Source organism: Astatotilapia calliptera, chromosome 4 (assembly GCF_964374335.1).
Source record: "Astatotilapia calliptera chromosome 4, fAstCal68.1, whole genome shotgun sequence".
NCBI lineage: Eukaryota > Metazoa > Chordata > Actinopteri > Cichliformes > Cichlidae > Astatotilapia > Astatotilapia calliptera.
This window is the reverse complement of record NC_137425.1, coordinates 23,381,675-23,400,558: the sequence shown is the minus strand read 5'-3', so window position 1 is coordinate 23,400,558 and position 18,884 is coordinate 23,381,675. Positions and strand designations below refer to the sequence as shown.

The 18,884-nt window shown below is 40.7% G+C and overlaps 3 protein-coding genes across 4 annotated transcripts; 1 reads left to right on the top strand and 2 right to left on the bottom strand.

Annotated features, from left to right (window-relative positions):
• Positions 1 to 704: 704 nt before the first annotated feature.
• shmt1 (serine hydroxymethyltransferase 1 (soluble)) lies at positions 705 to 7,582 on the bottom strand. The gene is made up of 12 exons (XM_026165501.2): positions 7,443 to 7,582; positions 6,678 to 6,820; positions 6,372 to 6,517; positions 6,158 to 6,273; positions 5,889 to 6,049; positions 4,126 to 4,207; positions 3,775 to 3,987; positions 3,530 to 3,643; positions 3,316 to 3,438; positions 1,917 to 2,033; positions 1,363 to 1,473; positions 705 to 1,274 (listed from the first exon to the last, which is right to left on the bottom strand). The coding sequence occupies exons 2-12, from the start codon at positions 6,768 to 6,770 to the stop codon at positions 1,102 to 1,104; spliced, it is 1,449 nt and encodes a 482-aa protein (XP_026021286.2). The 5' UTR covers positions 6,771 to 6,820; positions 7,443 to 7,582; the 3' UTR covers positions 705 to 1,101.
• A 2,029-nt stretch (positions 7,583 to 9,611) lies between these two features.
• On the bottom strand, positions 9,612 to 14,666 carry pdap1b (pdgfa associated protein 1b). 2 transcript variants are annotated; one of them, XM_026165503.2, is made up of 6 exons: positions 14,580 to 14,666; positions 13,343 to 13,434; positions 12,671 to 12,775; positions 12,412 to 12,533; positions 11,979 to 12,130; positions 9,612 to 10,078 (listed from the first exon to the last, which is right to left on the bottom strand). In XM_026165503.2, the coding sequence occupies exons 2-6, from the start codon at positions 13,406 to 13,408 to the stop codon at positions 10,014 to 10,016; spliced, it is 510 nt and encodes a 169-aa protein (XP_026021288.2). In that variant the 5' UTR covers positions 13,409 to 13,434; positions 14,580 to 14,666; the 3' UTR covers positions 9,612 to 10,013. The 2 variants fall into 2 exon arrangements, with proteins under 2 accessions (XP_026021288.2, XP_026021287.2); XM_026165502.2 differs by lacking the exon at positions 14,580 to 14,666 and adding an exon at positions 13,701 to 13,857.
• Positions 14,014 to 18,851, top strand: bud31 (BUD31 spliceosome associated protein). The gene is made up of 4 exons (XM_026165504.2): positions 14,014 to 14,418; positions 14,867 to 14,989; positions 16,251 to 16,417; positions 18,391 to 18,851. Exons 1-4 carry the CDS (start codon positions 14,325 to 14,327, stop codon positions 18,439 to 18,441), a joined length of 435 nt encoding a protein of 144 aa, XP_026021289.1. The 5' UTR covers positions 14,014 to 14,324; the 3' UTR covers positions 18,442 to 18,851.
• Positions 18,852 to 18,884: the final 33 nt, after the last annotated feature.

Below are 18,884 nucleotides of genomic sequence, written 5' to 3'. Positions count from 1 at the left end.
TTCTAATCTAAAATAATCAAATGTATAGATTAAGAAAAATTTAAAACCCCCAAACCAGAAACATATCAGATTCTTGTTTCCAATAAAATTGGGACACCACGTAAAATGTAAATAAGGTTGTTTGTTTAATTTAAAATTGGTACAAAAGCAACATATGAAAGGTAGAAAATTAGATATTCTTTTTTTTAAATTGGATGCCAGCAGCATGCTATGCTGTTTCAGTGTTTTCTAATGTCCTGTATCACCTGATCTTTCAGGATTACTGACCGTTTTTCCTGAAAGAGACTATGTTATAGCATATACAGATTCATACAGCAGTATCCAGTTTGAGTGAAAATCCAAGTCCAGGATATCTCTTCACTGAGAATTGTACTAGGAAGAAAACTTATTTTCACCCTTTGAAACCAACGTCCAGGTTTCACAGGAACACAGGCTCTGGATATTCGACTCTCTGTGGACTCGTTCTCATCAAGGTGATTTGAATTTTAATGACCCCTTAACTTTTATTCTACCAGAATTTTCATTTGTCCAGTGCTCTTGTAATGACATTCCAGCCAGCATCAGCTGTTTTTCTATTGCTGCTAAATCAAGATTATTAAACCACTGTAAGCTTCCAATATCTACTTTACTTAATCAGAGTCCAGAGCACTGATGTACTTAGACTGGGGGAAAAAATAAAGCAAAACAAAACATAACAGCTGAGGTTTCGTTCATTCTTAGTTTATTCAGAATGTAATTATTTTATTTTCAAAGTTGTACTTACGATACTATATACTGAAAATGTGGTAGTTTGCTACAAAACCTCTGAAGTGTAACCTTAATAAAGATGAAAGTGAGATTTCTGATGAGCTCAAAGCTTAAATATGATTGTAACACCCGACCATGAAGCTAAATGGAAAACACGTAAAAATGGGAAAGGCTCAGTAACAACACAGAATAATTCGATGGTTATTAAATCTGTTTGAACAGAAATCGTGTCTATCCATGCGAACTGTGAGTCGACAGTCAAAATAAAGGAAAAACAAAAACCCAGCATCATATGCCTTCGTACTAATCTTCTTGAATCATCCGTTCAGCTGCATTTAGAGTCTGAACTGCGCTCTACAGCTCGGGTAGACCTGGCATTGGGAATTGTCCGGCGAAAGCCTCCACCTCAACCCTAATCTCCGCTACCCGCTGCTGGAACTTCTCTCCCTGGGATAATGCCTGAACAAACGCCTTCAGAGTGGCTTTGGGATCCAGACTTTTCTGCACCTCCACAGTCAGTTCAATGCCTGCGGAAGAATGGAAAGCATGGGTTATTTACATTTTGTTTGTGAGAAATCTTTTTACACCAATTCCTCCTTTAAAGAAATAAATTACCTCTGTGGATGAACTCAGCCACTTTCCTGAAGTCATTCTCCACCAAGCCTCTGGAGGTAAGAGCCGGCGAGCCGAACCTCAGGCCGCTAGGTCGCAAAGCACTTTTATCTCCTACAAAGATGTACGAGAAAAACTAAGAATGGGACTTTGCAGAGACACCAATCAAGCAAAAATGGGATCTATCTACTTAAAAAAAAAAAAAATCTTATTGTACATCTTTAAATTTCACTTAACTTACATTTTAACTACTGATTTTATCTACTGTTCTGAGTTTATCTACTGTTTTTTTTAATCAATTTTAAATCATGCTTTATTGTTTTTGTTTTTTAATTTCTGTGTAAAGCACTTTGAATCACCTTGTTGTTGAATTGTGCTATATAAATAAACTTGCCTTATTCCTCTGCTTCTGAGCATGTTTATGACAAAAGAATTTCCCTCAGGATAAATAAAGTTCTTATCCCATCTTAAATATGAAATGTTCCTTACTTGCCATACTCGTGTATGGAAAACTACTTTGCCTTACACACACACACACACACACACTCACTAACTACCTGGACAGGTGTTTTTATTACAAGCAATGGCACATGCTTCCAGGACCTTCTCTGCTCGTCCTCCATCGGTTCCCTTGCTGCGCAGGTCCAGCAGGATCAGATGGTTGTCAGAGCCACCTGCACATTAAGAGATTACAAAAAGGAACATTAGATGAGCATGAAGCTACAAATCATCCATCCACCTTTTTAACCCCACTGAGATAGTGGAGCGCTACACACTGGGCAGGCTACTCCATCACAGAGAGATGATCAATCATTCAGGCTCACTCAGGCTCAGGATCATCAGTTAAGTCAATGACCATATAAGGCTGATGCTGTAATTCAATTTTAATGAATTGATATTTTCCCCCTTTGCACCTACACGCTGCTGCACTCTCGTCTTCCAATCAAAGCAGTGCAGCAGATCTTTCATTAGGCATTTCAAAAGCTATCGTTTTCTTCTTCTGAAAAAGACTCAAAATCAGTTCTTTTGAGAGCAGATCCAATTTTAGGGAAAAGAAAGTCACATGGTGCAAGATCAGGCAAATACAGAGTGTGGTGTGGACCAAAGAACCTTTCAGAGAGAGCAGTGTGGGTCCTGATGAAAGAGGGAACCATTTTCCAACAGTTGTAGCCTCTTTTTCTTCACCCTTAGATAAAAATGTTCAAGAACCCATTTATAATAGAGTTTTGGTTCAATCCCTTTTGTTAATTCCTCTAGAACCCCGTCCTCTAATCCATAATTATGCTCTTAATGTCAAAGAAAACCGTTAACACAGCCTTGAACTTGAATTCTTTCATCCTTGGCAACCCAGGTGATGTCCAACCTTCTCCAGATATAAATACTCCGGATTTGCTTCAATTTGTTTCACGAGTTTATCCCAACCGTGGGATAAACTTTGCCTAAATGTCCTTCATGTTGTGCAAAGATTTCCCTAAGTCTCTTTGTTGATGGACACATTGCTGCAATCATTCTGACGCCTTCATTTGATTTGTTTTCGAACACTCGTTCTTGGGCATCCATGGTGTTCCCCGTCCTCGGCATCCTCCGAAACATTCACAGGATCTTTACTGCCACGCAAACACACATGAACATGCTGGCCTTCTGAAATTTATAAACAACCCTCTCTTTTGAACTATATATAAGGGAGGCTTTATAAAGCATCGCATGCACCATGTCTCATGTTCACATAGGACATCAATCAAATAAGATTGAGCAGGGATGGATGGTCAAGTTATTGCGGGATTGGAAACTTCAAGCCTCTTTTACTCTGAAGAATGAAAAAATAAAAAGTAAAGGGGCTTAGTTATACTTTTTGCATCCATGTTGATTGCTCTTCTCCCACTCAGTGTATTTTCAGCTGGCTGTCATGGCAATTTTCTCTTCCACTTGTCTATTATGGTGCTCTGCAGTACTTACCGGTGACAATCTTGTAGCCATGGTCAATAAGAGCGCTGGATAGAGCCCTGCAGTTAGCGAGAACCTGCAATTGATAGGCCTTGAACTCTGGTGTCATGGCTTGCTTCAGAGCTACAGCAACACCTGCCATTTGTAGGAAAAGAAACAAACAAAACATGAGCCCAGTGAGAGACATGAAAATTAGTAAAAAGCGAAAGTGGAAGAAAATGATGACCTGCGATGGCGTGGTTGTGCGGTCCTCCCTGCAGTCCGGGAAACACGGCCTGGTTAATCAACGACTCCAAGTTGTACAGAGTCTCTTTTCCTTTGGCATCCACATTCTGCACTCCTGAAGAGATGGAGTGAAGACGAGAAAGAGGAGAAGGTCAAATAAAAATAGTGAATTCACAGATATCAGTGTGGGGAAGAGCAGATTTACAACAAGACAAAGGGAGAAAAAGCTTCAGGTCCGTTTTATACCTTTTCTGTAAAAAATAAGCCCAGCACGGCAGCCACGCAGTGTTTTGTGCGTCGTCGTGGTAACAATGTCACAATGCTCAAAGGGTGAGGGCACCACTCCGGCAGCCACTAATCCACTTATGTGAGCCATGTCTCCCATCAGATAGGCACCGTTCTCATTAGCAATCTGCTTCAAGCGGGCATAGTCAAGGTTGCGAGAATAGCAGCTTGTTCCTGAGAAAGACAAAAAAAAGACAAAGTGTAGAGATTTTCTTTTCTTCCCCCGACAAATACCCTCAGATTTAAAGTTCCCAGTCACTGCTCACTGATGCATAAAAGTAAAAAGATAAAAACATAGGAGGGATGAACTACCTGCGATGATGAGTTTAGGGTGGAAGAGTCGTGCATTTTCCTGCAGCCTGTCGTAGTCGATGTAGCCAGTCTCTGGATGGACCTGGACAGAGAAGCAGCAGACCACATCATAACCAGGAGAATAACCTCCTCCTAAACATCAGCAAGACTAAGGAGCTGATCGTGGACTTCACTACAAAGCAGGCGAGGAATTACAAACCCCTCATCATCAGTGGCACGCCAGTGGAGAGAGTGGACAGTTTCCGATACCTGGGTGTCCACATCACTCAGGACCTGTCATGGTCCTGTCACATCAACACCCTGGTTAAGAAAGCCCGTCAGCGTCTCTTCTTCCTCAGAAGACTTAGAGACTTCCATCTGCCACTGAAGGTGCTCAAGAACTTCTACTCCTGCACCATCGAGAGCGTCCTGACGGCAAACATCTGCACCTGGTTTGGGAACAGCACCAAGCAGGACAGACGAGATCTGCAAAGAGTGGTGCGCTCGGCCGAACGCATCATTCAATCAGAGCTCCCTGACCTGCTGTCCATCTACACCAAGCGGTGCAAGTCCAAAGCTAGGAAGATTATGATGGACCTCTCCCATCGCAACAATGGACTCTTCTCACTGTTGAGGTCTGGGAAGCGCTTCCGCTCCCTTAAGGCCAAAACAGAGAGAATGAGGAGGAGCTTCTTCCCCCAGGCTATTCAGGGCCTGAACCAGGTGTAGGACTGGACTCTCCCACACACGTCACTATAAGACTGGACTCTCACACACGTCACCACACGCACCACCACACATTTCCTATAATCCTATAATTTATAATCCTTATAATCTTTATAATCTCTTCTGCTATTTGCACATTCTTTACTGTAAATTCCTAAGTTAATTTGTAAATTCTGTAGGAAACTGTAAATTGTAAATATTGTAAAACTTTCTTCTGTCATTTAATGGTCGGGCATTGTACAGCTACAAGCATTTCACCCCCATGTCATACTGTGTATGGTTGTGTGTGACAAATAAAATTTGAATTTGAAACCAAAATATAACACCTGCTATACACAAGATGAGGACAACACCACATAGTTGGACTTTGGATAAAACTTGAACCAAAGTGAAATCAGTTGTTTTGATTTTGCCCACATTTACAAACATAGACAGCCACAGCAGATACTGGTCAATTTTAATGAATCTGACGATATTTTTTTTTCAGCATGAATGGCATCACAACCCGTGGGAGATTCAGTCAAACTTCACAGATGTGTAGTTCATTGAGTCTGAAGTACTCACTGGTGTTACAGATGGTGTGCTCCCACCACGAGGTGATTTCTAGTGCTCACTTTTGTTTCCAAAAATCTTATCTTTGACCTTATACACCACCTTAAACAGCAATATCTAGTCAGCCGATTTTATGACTTTAATTGAATGAATTTAAGTATGTAGACATGATCAGCGCGACATGCTGAAGTTCATATTGAGCATTAGAATGGGGACAAAAAGATGTTTTAAGTGACTTTTAATGTGGTATGATTGTTGGTCTGAGTGTTTCAGAAACTGCTGAGTGAGTGGCAGTTCTCTGATGAAAAAGCTCTGTCACTGTCAGAGAAGAATGGCCAAACTGCTTTGACCTGATAGGAAGGGAACAGTAACTCAAATAACCGCCTTGATTCTGTGATTTGTCCCAGCTGTCGTGAGGAAATACCAGAGCACATCGCATCTTTGAGAAATTTGTTCCCAACTCCGACAGAGCCTTTTGGTTCCCGACCATACGTGCACATACATACCTTGTATGGCATGGACTCAAAGAAGATTGAGGTTGCCGAGATTTTTTTCTTCTCAGTCATGAAGCCGTGTGTCAGGTGACCTCCATCTGGAAGATCCAGCCCCATGATCCTGCCGTGGGGCTCCACAACAGCCGTGTAGACGGCGAAGTTTGCAGGTGACCCTTACAGAGAAGCACAAACGGTATGACAGTAAGTGACAGGAGCACGGCAGATGTTGCATGCCAACGGGTGTAGTCAGACTCAGATTTAAATGCATCCATATTTGATACCCGAGTATGGCTGAACGTTGACACCCCATTTCTCCGAGTCCAGACTGTAGGCCTCCAGTGCTCTCTTCTGACAAAGTCTTTCTAGCTCATCGATATGCTCCGTACCACCGTAGTACCTGTACACATGAATCATGCTCACCATTACAAATAATGTTCATAATGTTAATGCCACACTAATGAGATTGAGCCAGTTGGGATTTTAACTAGATTGTACCTCTGGCCAGGATAGCCCTCGGAGTATTTGTTGTTCATACAGGAACCCAGCGCTTCAAGAACAGCTCTGCTGGCAAAGTTCTCAGATGCTATCAGCTCCAAACCGTACGTCTGCCTGTGCTTCTCTTTTTTAATAATGGAGAACACCTGAACACACACACACACACACACACACACACACACACACACACACACACACACACACACACACACACACACACACCTGTTAGGTGGGAACTCTCAAAGGCCCATTATTAGGTACACGTTTATTAGGTAATTTGATGTTTTACCTCCACTAAACACAAACCTCTGAGTCGTTGACTGCCAGCGGCTCCAGCAGCATCTTGTTGTGCGATTCCCATTCTTCTTTGCTTATATGATGGGCGTTAGATAAAGACATGATTGCTGTTTTTTTCTTGGTCTCACAAAGTGGAAATCTAAAAGATGACACTTTTACACAGACATAAAAACAAAAACAATATCAATTTGAAAGAAATGAACATCTGTGTGTGATGACACAGCATGCAGACAGCGCTGCTGACAAACTGGCCCTACAGATGCTCCATTATTGCAGCACAAAGCCTCAGACAAAGAGTGAATATGCAGCAGCACACCACCCCTGCTACAGTATTATAGTGATAAGGCTAAACTTTGAACCATAGCACTGCCCAAAAAGGTCACTGAACTACACAATAAGCCGCATCACTGGTTATTTTGTAACCCAGATAACAAGCTCACTGCTCCATGAAATCCACAGCTGCCAGATCTTTATCAGACTGTCTCTCCTCATGACAGTCATGCATCTGTGCAGCGCATGCTTCTCATTACATCTCCTGACTGACCCAGAAAGACAGCAACAGCTGTTCAGTGCACACGCTGGCTAAACCTGAACTGAGAGGACCCCTGAACACATCATCAAGTTTAAAAAACACAAAACGTGAAAACTTCTACCTGCAGAGCTAATCTGCTTTAACGAAGGTTAAAGTGCAAAACACATTTACTTCTCCACATATTTTCTCCCTGCTCGCATTAACATTACCGTCCTCTGTGTGTGAAACTTTAACCAGCTCACCGTCTGTGGAGACTCCCGCGCTGTCAGCCGTACACTGAGCTGAAGTTCGAGCCCCTGAGCGCCAACAGTAATATCTGCTTCACAGCGGAGGGTAAAGTCCGCCAAACTTCCCACCAATCAGCGCATCGCTTCTTCTTCGTTTGCTTTTTATCCTGCGTGCTACATTCTTTACTGCCACCTTGTGCTACGGGCACAGACATGAAGACGACTGTGAGGAAAAATGGAGATCAGCTCACCGGACACATTATTAGGCACACTTATTAGCATGCTCATTAACTAAAAAAAATCTAATCAGCCAATCACATGACAGCTCATCTCCATCTCTAGATCAGGTTCAAAGTAACAATCAGCACGGAGAAGAAAGGTGATTTAAATGTCTATTCTGAGGATTTGCTGTGATATTCCCACACAAACATATGTAGTTTACAGAGAATGATCTGAAAAGGGGAAAATATCCAGTGAGCAGCAGTTCAGCTAACCCCCTTCCACCGTAGGAATCTTACAGTGGACTGAAAGCAGGAGACATTGCATTGGAAAACTTTGCAAAGAATTTTATTTCTTGTAAATGTAGTCATTAATAATAGGAGGGGTTGTGGGTTGTTTTTTTTTTACTTACCTCACATTGGCCATGTTTAGTAGCTGCTTTTCTGGATTTTTAATGTACAATTTTATATTCAGTTAAAACAAACATTACTTTTGTCCTTGTGCCTTACTCCTCAGTCCCTCACATAGACCAGTGTCTGTGGAAGAATCCCAGCAGATCAGCAGTTTCTGAAATATTCAGGCCAGCATGTTTGGCACCAACAATGATGCCACATTGAGTCACTTAAGTCACCTTTCTATCCCATTTTGATGTAATTCAAAATCAACAAATCAGTGCATTCCCAAAAGCACTGATTTGCTGCCAAGTGATTGGCTGATTAGATAGTTGAAGTTAATGAGCACCTAAAAAGATGTACCCAATGAAGTGGCCAGTGAGAGTATATCTATGCATACCATGATGAAGAACAGCTGTAAAATAGCACTTCTCATATCTAACTTTGGACTGTTGGTGCCACCACAAACACACGTCTAACAGAAATCACATTAATTGCATATTAAATCGTCCACAGTTAAGATCAAAGGATAGATAAATGTGATTAATAGCTTCAGTCATTTCAGTTCATTATAAATGTATAACTCCCAAAGAAATAAATTATATTTTCATTGATGCATCTTCTCATGTGTATTTAAACGCAATTCTGTATTTTTCTACAGTTTTGCATCTGTGGTTTGACTGAAGCTTGTAAAATGTTATTTGACTTTTGTGCGTCTTTATCAGTCTCTCACATCATTGTGGTGGAATTTGTGTGGGCCCACTTCTTAACTCGTGAATGACCTTTCTTACTGCAGCATGACAGACTTCAAATTGTTTAGAAATGACCTTATAATGCTCCCAGATTAATGTACAACAACAATTCCTCCTCTGAGATCAGTGCTGAGGTCTTTCCTATTTGTGTTAACATACACACAGCCCAGCAAACTGACAAAACCTCTGTTTTTATGGAGGTGGCCACACTGACTGATGATCAGTTTATCAAGTTCATTTGATTAGCAGAACTTGCCGCTACTTACTGTTTCTAACAGAATTAAGAGGGTAAGGGTGGACTTAGTTTTTCATGTGAGTCAAATTTAGGTTGATAGGATGAATGGTTTCTTTATCTGAGACTATTTGTGTGCAAGTTAATTTATTGTAATAAACATAATTTGATAGCAAAAAGTGTTGGAGTAAAACTTTAATTTATAATACATGCACTGAACCCATCGTGCCATGAGCTTTTTCATGTCATAGAATGAGTGTGGCATCTGGGACACCGGTCAAATCTTGATTTAAATGCTCCTAATTATTGGGTTGCAGGTAATGCTTCCATGCATTATACCAATGACTACCACAAAGCCATATTTTACTCATTTTAATTTATCAGTTACATTAACTGATAACTATTTGGTTTTTTAAATCTACCTAACGAATGCTGTCTAAACCTGCAGTGAATCGGCAGACTCCATAAAGTAAATATCAGCTGACTTCCATATCAGCGGACCCAGATGTGGACTCTTGCACCTGAAGTTACAAAAGTCTCCTCTACACCAGGACATTCCGGTAAAGAAGCAAATAAATGAACAGACACATTTCACTGGTTCATCTTATTAATCTGAAATATTTTCATGAGTCAGTTATATACAATGTAAGTCCCCCCCCCCCCAAAAAAAAAAAAAAACCCAAACAAAAAAAGAGTGGCAAAGCTCAGTTAGGAAAGTTGAAATTGTACAATGATGAGTTTACCATGTTCAATATCGAGGGGTTCATCCCAATGTACGTGAATTTGATTTCAATTGTAGCTTTACTTCCTGGAAGGAACGAGGCCGTTATTCCCACGCCAAAATATACATAACCCCTCTTCACTGGTGTCTCCTCCGACGGTCACACGTTACAGTAAATATCAAATACTCTTCATAGATCTTCCTTTAAAAATAGTCAAAGATATATTGCCTCAGTCCATGCGCAAGTGAAAACGCTTCGGATACTGTGCATCATTTGAGAGATAGGGAGTTTATTCCTCTAGCTGCTGCTGCCGCCGTCGCCGCCGCTTCTTTTGCTGCAAAGAGAAAATTCAAGATGAAAACAGTCAGTTGTTGTAGTGGACCTAGGCTTGATTAACTACTAATCCACGACTACTGCAAATGCTGGGATTGTGTCAATACATTTCTGGAATCAGACTAGACATCATTACATGCTTAATAGACCATCTCAGAGCAGGAAATTAGTCACATGAATCACAATTTTTTTCGAGTGGACTAAGCAGGATTAAGTACTTTGTCAGCTTTCTTAATTTAATTCTGAACTTCAGTGTGCATGACTCAAGTCACAGCCTGACCTGACTATCAGAAATGTATCTACACATGGCAACAACTGGGTATTATTGTCAAAGGTCTGTTTGACAGCAATAAGTGAGTATATTGTTAGCACAAGGATGCGACAAAATGTAATAAGCTTCAACTGTGTTTTGTGTTCTGCCAGTGTAAACAAGTGCTGGGTTTTTTTGTTGTTTTTTTTACTCAGAGGAGACTTCTTTCACACAGAAATACATGCACTCACTGTACAGGACAAGAGAGATTTATCAACACTAACAAGTTTATTAAAGTACACCTAATATGCTCTTTCTGACTTTTGTATCAACTGTGGACACTCATGTTATCAAGGTCAACGGTACAAAAAAAAAAAAGTTCAGGCTTCAAACTGCTCCAAACACTCAGTGTCAGACAGGTGTTTTTTTTCTACTGCAGAGATCCTGAACATAGTCATTTCAGGAAGATGGCTCTGGCGTGAACACAGAAGCCTCGCCCACCTGATGTTTCAAGCCTGCTGGTTGGGCGGGACAGCCAATCAAGAGAAAGGTTTGTCTTAAAGGAGGAGACACTAAAACAGCCTATTGCAGACAAAGGACATACCAAAATGCTCAACCAAAGACTAGTATGAGAAATATGGATTATTTTTGAAATGGGAATCATTCAAAGCTATTCTAAAGGAGTGGAACTGAAAACAAGCGTAACAGATCAATGCCAGGAGATACAAGTATGGCAAACATCAATTACAATACTGCCATAACTTTGACAATCTGGCTTTGTAACACCAATAATAACACTTTGACCATTGCTGCAACTCCTCAGGAAAAGTGCAGAGTAATCGTGCTTGCCCTCCACTTGGTATAAGACACAAGAAAAACAAATATGAGCTAATGGGAAAGAAGTGGGACATCTAGCACTTGCAAAATAAGGCAGGGGCACTAATTCAGGTTTTGTACGGTGTAACAGGACAGTGATTTGTCCCTCAACTAAGTCTTATCACCACTTTAAACTGTAAGACATATATTGTTATGTTGTATGACTGCCATTGAGTATTGCATTAGAAAAACAAGGTTTTAGGTAAATTATTTTAATTGATTTAGTAAACATAAAAAACACTTTATTGTAAGAGCCTCTCCTTGCTGAAAGTCAGTGAGGAAAGTAACTTATTTATTACTAACTGAAAACTGGAGATAAGATGAGTAAAAACATCATAAAACAAGTTCGGAGGTAACAGAAAGTGGACTGGTACTCCTATAGCACCTTTCCATTTTTAAACAGCCGTCTACAATCACACACAATAAATTAGTGCTTTTATCTAACCCTAAGCACCTTTTAATATGTAATATTGTAAACTAAACCTGTTACAATAATAAATATATAATACATACTGTATACTATTAAAAATAGTATGCATTTTCACTCCTCCAGCTGCCCTTAAGATATCATCGAAAAGAATGCTGAACACTAAAAAAAGTAATAGGGTGTAAGGTGTGCCAATAACAGTGCAGTTTTTCTGAAAATAAATGCAAAGAATTCACTTTCATTGCCAGTTTTCCTCACAGGAAACTCAACATTTACCACCTGGTGTTTAATTCAGTCTGTGCTGTTAAATAACCACTTATGAAATGCCTGCACAGCTGAGGTACTTACCTTTTTTCTCCTCTTCTTTCTTTCTTGCCGCATCCTCTCTCTGTTTTCTAATGATGGCGAGGCGAGCGAGGTCAGCTTTGGCCTGGTCTGTCTTGCCGGCCAAGTGCATCTTCATGTAACGCTCCTTGGCCTTCTGCTTCTCGATCTCTTCTCTGTGCAGAAGAACATGTTTCAAGGTTAGAGGAATGACAGGAGTTCAGTTTTCCTGTAATGTTCTACACACAAAAAGCCTTTATGACACATAGTCACCTCAGATTAGATTTGTGTGTACCAAGCAGCTTTTTCTCAAACTGTTAACAATTTGCGCTTCAGGTTCATAATCCACAATAGTCCAAATCTCATAAGCTCATTGGAAAGGTTTCATTTAATACTATACTTTCAAGTAAAGTCCCCTATTGGTACTAATACAAGGTGACAGGCTGATGACACACACCTCTCTCTCCTTGACAATTGCCGGGGCTCTTCCAGCTCAATCTGCGTCACCTTCTTGGACTTCTGAGCCACTCTGTTGGGGTTCTCAATTTCTATCAATCCCTCGACACCGGCTCTCCTCCTCTGCAGACAAACACCAACATCTCATACAGTGCAAGCCAAACACTAACCACATATTGAGATCATAAGAAGTGCTTTAAGTGTGCACATTAAATAACACATTGGCCTTTATGTACATGATGGAAAAGCTGTGGCAGTACCTGGGAATCTTCATCATCGCTGTCCTCTGATCCAGAACCTGGTAGCTTCTCCTCTGCTGTGTCATTCTGAGCTGCACCTTCCTGCTCCTGCTCTTCTTGCTCTTGCTACAATACATAAATGACTGTTATTTTTTACATAATACATAATAAAGATGTTTAACTAATCATCTAATCGCTGAGATACTTTAAGAAAAAGAAGTGCAATTTCAACAATACATCTCAATTTCTCTACATGATATATTTTTGTAAAATGGCATAACCCCCTCCCTTTTTTTGGTAGCTCATTAAATAAAAAGGTTCTATAGCAGATGGTGAAAACTGTAACTTTTCAGTCATTTACTTGTTTAGCTGTTACTTAATCACTTTGGTTCAGTATGAGTTGTTATGGGGGGGGGGGGGGGGGGGACGACGACGACTGGCTTTTCTTTTTCAATAAGAAAACCTATGAAAAAAGTGGGTCGGACTGGATTCTTTGCTGGACCGATTCTAGCCCCCTTGCCTTATGTTCGACATCTCTGACGTAACAAGGATAACTTTCAATCAGGAGTGTCTAACAAAAATGTATCCGGCTATGTTTTATTCTTTTCAGCTGTTTTCGCGTTGCATTGTGGGAAGTGTAGTCTCCAGCCGGTCTACTTGTGTGGGACATGACTGAGTGTACACTCCACCAACCTTTCTCCTCTCCTTTTCTGCCTTCATCTGGGCATCTATCTCTTCGGGGCTGGTGTACGTCCGCATCCGACCCTTGTGGCCACCTTTCTTACCTGGAAGGACGACGAAAAACACAGATGTGATCGCATTTTGTACAGAGCACGAAAGAAAGAGCGGACAGACAGGCATCAGATGAATCTGAGCAGTTTATAGACATGCTGGCACAGGCCTGCTTAATGCTGAAACATCATTCAGAGCGTAGTTATGCGAGTTAGAATGCCGCCCCAGCGGTACATGTCCATCGGGTGGCTAACAGCGGACAAACAAACATACAAAAATGATTTCAGTCCATTCAAACAACTTTTAGAGTCACTCTCACCTCCTTTTGGCATTTTAACAAACGAAGTCTTTACTATAAAGTCCCTAACCAGTGAACACTGACAGAAAACATAAATGTGACGGCAGCGACACAAACTGACAGCTGGCTAAACTCACAGTTGCAATAAGGAGCAGTATATTTTGCGTTGTCCAAGGATATGCCGGTTCATAAATAGTGAACACACGGGGTTTTTTTGGTAAGCCCGTATGCCGCTATGAACCACACATAAAATATTCCAAGAAACGTGTTAGTTATTTTTCCAAATAACATTGGCTATCGTAGTGTAGAAATCTAAATAATGCCCTTAAATGTAAGGCAATTTGTAAGACTGCTAAAGTGATGCAATAGACCAGGCCCGACAGTAAAACATACTTAACCGTACGAAATAAGTATTTTAGGGGAACTTGCATAGTTTATTAGGCTGAGACAAGTTTTAAGAAGTTACTTAACGCCTTTATAAAGAGGTTATCTTAAGTTTCGCGCAATGACGTCGTTCGAGAGACGGAAGGCCTTTTAATCACCCCCCGCATGTGACGTCATATATACGCGCCTGAGAGGGGCTCGTAAGACAAACAGGAAAATACTTACAGCGTTTTGTTGCATTTTTAGCTAAACAGAGACAAAATGCCAAAAGTAAAGAGGAGTCGAAAGCCTCCCCCAGACGGCTGGGAGCTCATTGAGCCCACTTTGGACGAGCTGGATCAGAAAATGAGAGAAGGTAGGCCAGGGAAGTTTCTCGGGGTGATCGGCCGTGGGGCTGTATGCGCAAAGTGAGTCCTGTGTATGACACTGTGAAGCAGCATGGTCTCCCCACACTGATGGATTCGGGTTATTCAGTTTCAGTACATGTTTATATTTGAAACACAAGTTGGCTCTCACCTGAGTTATGTGATGTACCCACAGTAAAAAAAATTGGGGTGAGGTGGGGTGGGGGCGCGGGCAGTGGTTTTCCTGGATTTCCTGTTCACATCAGCTACATCCGGTAACTGGGAAGAAATGGGAAGCTCACCTGGCCCATCATATTTCTGCTTACAGGTGCCAAAATCCTGTGCGGGTTCACCACATTAATACATTGCATTGTATCAGTTCCCCAAGGCAGGTAGTCCTTGTGATGTCATGCTCCTGGTATCAAAGCTAACCATCCTGAATCTTGTTCTGTGTTCTAGCTGAAACTGAGCCGCACGAGGGGAAGCGAAAGGTGGAGTCCCTCTGGCCCATTTTCAGGCTGCATCATCAGCGGAGTCGATACATCTATGACCTATTCTACAAAAGGAAAGCCATCAGTAGAGGTGGGCACAGCCAGCTGAAGTGTTTCCATTACACAGGTTGTGTTTAGGGCAGCTATGGACCACTGCTAGCACTTTCATCTCCTTGGAGGACCACTTTAGTCTTCAAGTATTACAAAAAAACCCTAACAAACAAACAAGAAAACGCCCACAAAATACTTAAAAAAATGTAGTTTTGTTGTTGTTGTTTTTAAATTTCAGATATTGTATAACAAAACAAAACTGCACAAGTAAACACAATTTTTTTTCTAACTTCCAAATGAAGCCTTTTATTAAACTACCAAATAAAAAAATTGGCACTCTTTCTGGCCAGACACGTGACAGCACTTCTGCTAATATTTTGTTTGTATTTAACACAATAAAATATAGACATAAGTGTACACAATAGTTTTTGAGTGCTAGTGAAAATGGTTTTCTTTACAAATAATTCTCTCACTGAAACACTCACAGCCAATCCCTCAACATGTTTATACTCTGCTCATTTTGCCTTCGTATTAAATAATTTTTTGCTTTTTAAAGAACTTGTTTTAACATTGCACTCAACAACAAACAAATCCTCCCTAACAAAAAAGGAATTTCAAGGGCCAAATTGCATTATATTTCTTCACGTCAATATACAGGCTGAAAGTGGCCCCTGGGCTGTGAGTTTGAGATCCCTGGTCTAGGTATACGCATTCATAGTGCACTTACTCGGACTATACATGTGGAAAATGCATCTATGAAAAGCCATCAGTGTCTTCATTTGGTCCGGAGACTCGTGGCATTGGTGGCTGGGAAGAAACTCTTATGTCATGGCATCAGCAGCTTGTTTTGAAATGCAGTAAAGGCTAAAGCTGAAAATGTTTTTAAATAACATTAAAACGTTAGGGGGAAAAAAACACTGAAACAATAACCCTCTCTCCCCGAGGTAATTTGTACATTGACGAACTCTGGTAGGAGGTACAGGATTCCCTCATGTAAGCCTAACCACTATACTCATTTGTTCTTCTGTTAGTTAAACCGATTAATGAACATGACAGAGAAGTGTTTTTTGAGGTGAATATTTCAAATGATAATTATTAATTGTTATTCATTTATTCATTCAAGTGTGTATGCCTGCTTAGGGTGTTTGTCTTGATTTGTGTTGATGTCTAATTATTGATGCAACAGTTTCCTGATCCAGGACGAGTTTCTTCTATGGGAGATGGTAAAGGTATCTTATCTTAACATTTCCTGTTCTGGAATGTACAAGATATCAAACCTGTACTGTGTTTCTTCCTTGCAGAGCTATACGAGTACTGTATAAAGGAAGGCTACGCAGACAAGAACCTCATTGCCAAGTGGAAGAAGCAGGGCTATGAGAACCTGTGCTGCCTGCGTTGCATCCAAACACGAGACACCAACTTTGGAACCAACTGCATCTGCAGAGTCCCCAAGAGCAAGCTGGAAGTTGTAAGTCTGGCAGTATTTTAGCATTTCTTGCTAGAATCATCTTTTCAAACAGTTTCCAAGGAAACAACAGATTGAGCTTGTTTCTGTTTAGACAGAATTTGTGTGTTTGTATGAAGAAAACACAAAAAGGAAACAGAAAAGGAGACTAGAAAGCTGAAAACGTGACTGTCAAATTGAAGAAAATATGAGCTTATTTTCTTGATCAGGCAAACACGTTCAATGTACAGTAGCTTGCAAAAGTATTCAGCCCCTTGACCTTTTCCACATTTTGTCACATTACAGCCACAAACATGAATCAATTTTATTGGAATTCCACGTGAAAGACCATAGATGGACAGCGTTTGTGAACAGCAGTTTTCAGATCTTGCCACAGATTCTCGATTGGATTTAGATCTGGACTTTGACTGGGCCATTCTAACACATGGATATGTTTTGTTTTAAACCATTCCATTGCTGCCCTGGCTTTATGTTTAGGGTCGTTGTCCTGCTGGAAGGTGAACCTCTGCCCCAGTCTCAAGTCTTTTGCAGACTCCAAGAGGTTTTCTTCCAGGATTGCCCTGTATTTGGCTCCATCCATCTTCCCATCAACTCTGACCAGCTTCCCTGTCCCTGCTGAAGAGAAGCACCCCCAGAGCATGATGCTGCCACCACCATCTTTGACAGTGGGGATGGTGTGTTCAGAGTGATGTGCAGTGTTAGTTTTCCGCCACACTTAGCGTTTTGCTTTTTGGCCAAAAGGTTCCATTTTGGTCTTATCTGACCAGAGCCCCTTCTTCCACATGTTTGCTGTGTCCCCCACATGGCTTGTGGCAAACTGCAAACGGGACTTCTTATGGTTTTCTGTTAACAATGGCTTTCTTCTTGCCACTCTTCCATAAAGGCCAACTTTGTGCAATGCACAACTAATAGTTGTCCTATGGACAGATTCCCCCACCTGAGCTGTAGATCTCTGCAGCTCGTCCAGAGTCACCATGGGCCTCTTGGCTGCATTTCTGATCAGCGCTCTCCTTGTTCGGCCTGTGAGTTTAGGTGGACGGCCTTGTCTTGGTAGGTTTACAGTTGTGCCATACTCCTTCCATTTCTGAATGATCGCTTGAACAGTGCTCCGTGGGATATTCAAGGCTTGGGAAATCTTTTTGTAGCCTAAGCCTGCTTTAAATTTCTCAATAACTTTATCCCTGACCTGTCTGGTGTCTAAATCCAATCGGGAATCTGTGGCAAGATCTGAAAACTGCTGTTCACAAACGCTGTCCATCTAATCTGACTGAGCTGGAGCTATTTTGCAAAGAAGAATGGGCAAGGATTTCAGTCTCTAGATGTGCAAAGCTGGTAGAGACATACCCTAAAAGACTGGCAGCTGTAATTGCAGCAAAAGGTGGTTCTACAAAATATTGACTCAGGGGGCTGAATAATTACGCACACCCCACTTTGCAGTTATTTATTTGTAAAAAATGTTTGGAATCATGTATGATTTTTGTTCTACTTCTCACGTGTGCACCGCTTTGTGTTGGTATTTCACATAGAATTCCAATAAAATTGATTCATGCTTGTGGCTGTAATGTGACAAAATGTGGGAAAGTTCAAGGGGGCCGAATACTTTTGCAAGCCACTGTATATAAAATAGCCAGTATGAAAAGATGCTGAAAGGATGATCCTCTCGTTTTTCTTTCATTTGTGACAGAAAGAAGTAGCTTATGATCTGTTTCTATTAAACGTTTTTGTTTAGTTTTACAGAAAATTACACAAAAAACAAGTTATGGGAATATATTGTGCAAGATGTTTGAACCAATATAAAAGCCCAGATAAATATCCTACTTGACTCCATCTTTTTTTGTGAGGTGTAGTCTTTATGTAAATCTTTAAAATAAAAAAAGATATGTCAGGAGACTTGATGATGTTTATGTATTTTAATAAGCAAGAATTTGGAGTTATAAATACCTGTCTGACCTCTGCTGTGTCTTTTTTCCCTGCAGGGAAGGATCATTGAATGCACCCACTGTGGATGTAGAGGATGTTCTGGCTAACCCTTACTTGTATTTTTGGACTTATGATTTTTCTGTCAGAACCTTGAAGCAACATTATCTTTTTGGAGTCGCCTTCATGTAAAATAATCTGTCATTTTCCCATCCATCACCCTGAGTTGCCATTATAGGGGAGAAAAACAGTGGAAAAATGATAATACACCAAGAGGGGCTGTGTTGAGTATATAAATTTTCTGTTGCATTGTTTTTTTTGTTTTTGTCTTTTTTTAAATATCTCGCTAAAGCTTGCAACTCTAAAAGAACCAAATTAAGACCGGTCATTCCAGCAAGACACAGCCACTGTGGCGGTCATTTCTAATGTGCTTGTTTCATTTAAAGCGCAGTGTTTAAATTTAAATTTAAAGAGTCATCACTGTTATAGTGCAGTTTTAAATAAAGTGTTTCAGATTGTCTTGCTGTCTTGTTTTGCTTTTTTGTTGTTGTTG

Excerpts from the sequence above, each read along its gene's own strand:
- shmt1 (XM_026165501.2), bottom strand. The coding sequence starts at position 6,770 with ATGTCTTTATCTAACGCCCATCATATAAGCAAAGAAGAATGGGAATCG. Across the intron at positions 6,518-6,677 it reads TGGCAGTCAACGACTCAGAG|GTGTTCTCCATTATTAAAAA; the intron begins GTTTGTGTTTAG and ends GTGTGTGTTCAG. Across the intron at positions 2,034-3,315 it reads TGGCTACAAGATTGTCACCG|GTGGCTCTGACAACCATCTG; the intron begins GTAAGTACTGCA and ends CTTAATGTGCAG.
- pdap1b (XM_026165502.2), bottom strand. Across the intron at positions 12,534-12,670 it reads GCGATGATGAAGATTCCCAG|AGGAGGAGAGCCGGTGTCGA; the intron begins GTACTGCCACAG and ends GTTTGTCTGCAG. Across the intron at positions 12,131-12,411 it reads CAATTGTCAAGGAGAGAGAG|AGAAGAGATCGAGAAGCAGA; the intron begins GTGTGTGTCATC and ends TCTTCTGCACAG.
- bud31 (XM_026165504.2), top strand. The coding sequence starts at position 14,325 with ATGCCAAAAGTAAAGAGGAGTCGAAAGCCTCCCCCAGACGGCTGGGAG. Across the intron at positions 14,419-14,866 it reads GGATCAGAAAATGAGAGAAG|CTGAAACTGAGCCGCACGAG; the intron begins GTAGGCCAGGGA and ends TCTGTGTTCTAG. Across the intron at positions 14,990-16,250 it reads AAGGAAAGCCATCAGTAGAG|AGCTATACGAGTACTGTATA; the intron begins GTGGGCACAGCC and ends TCTTCCTTGCAG.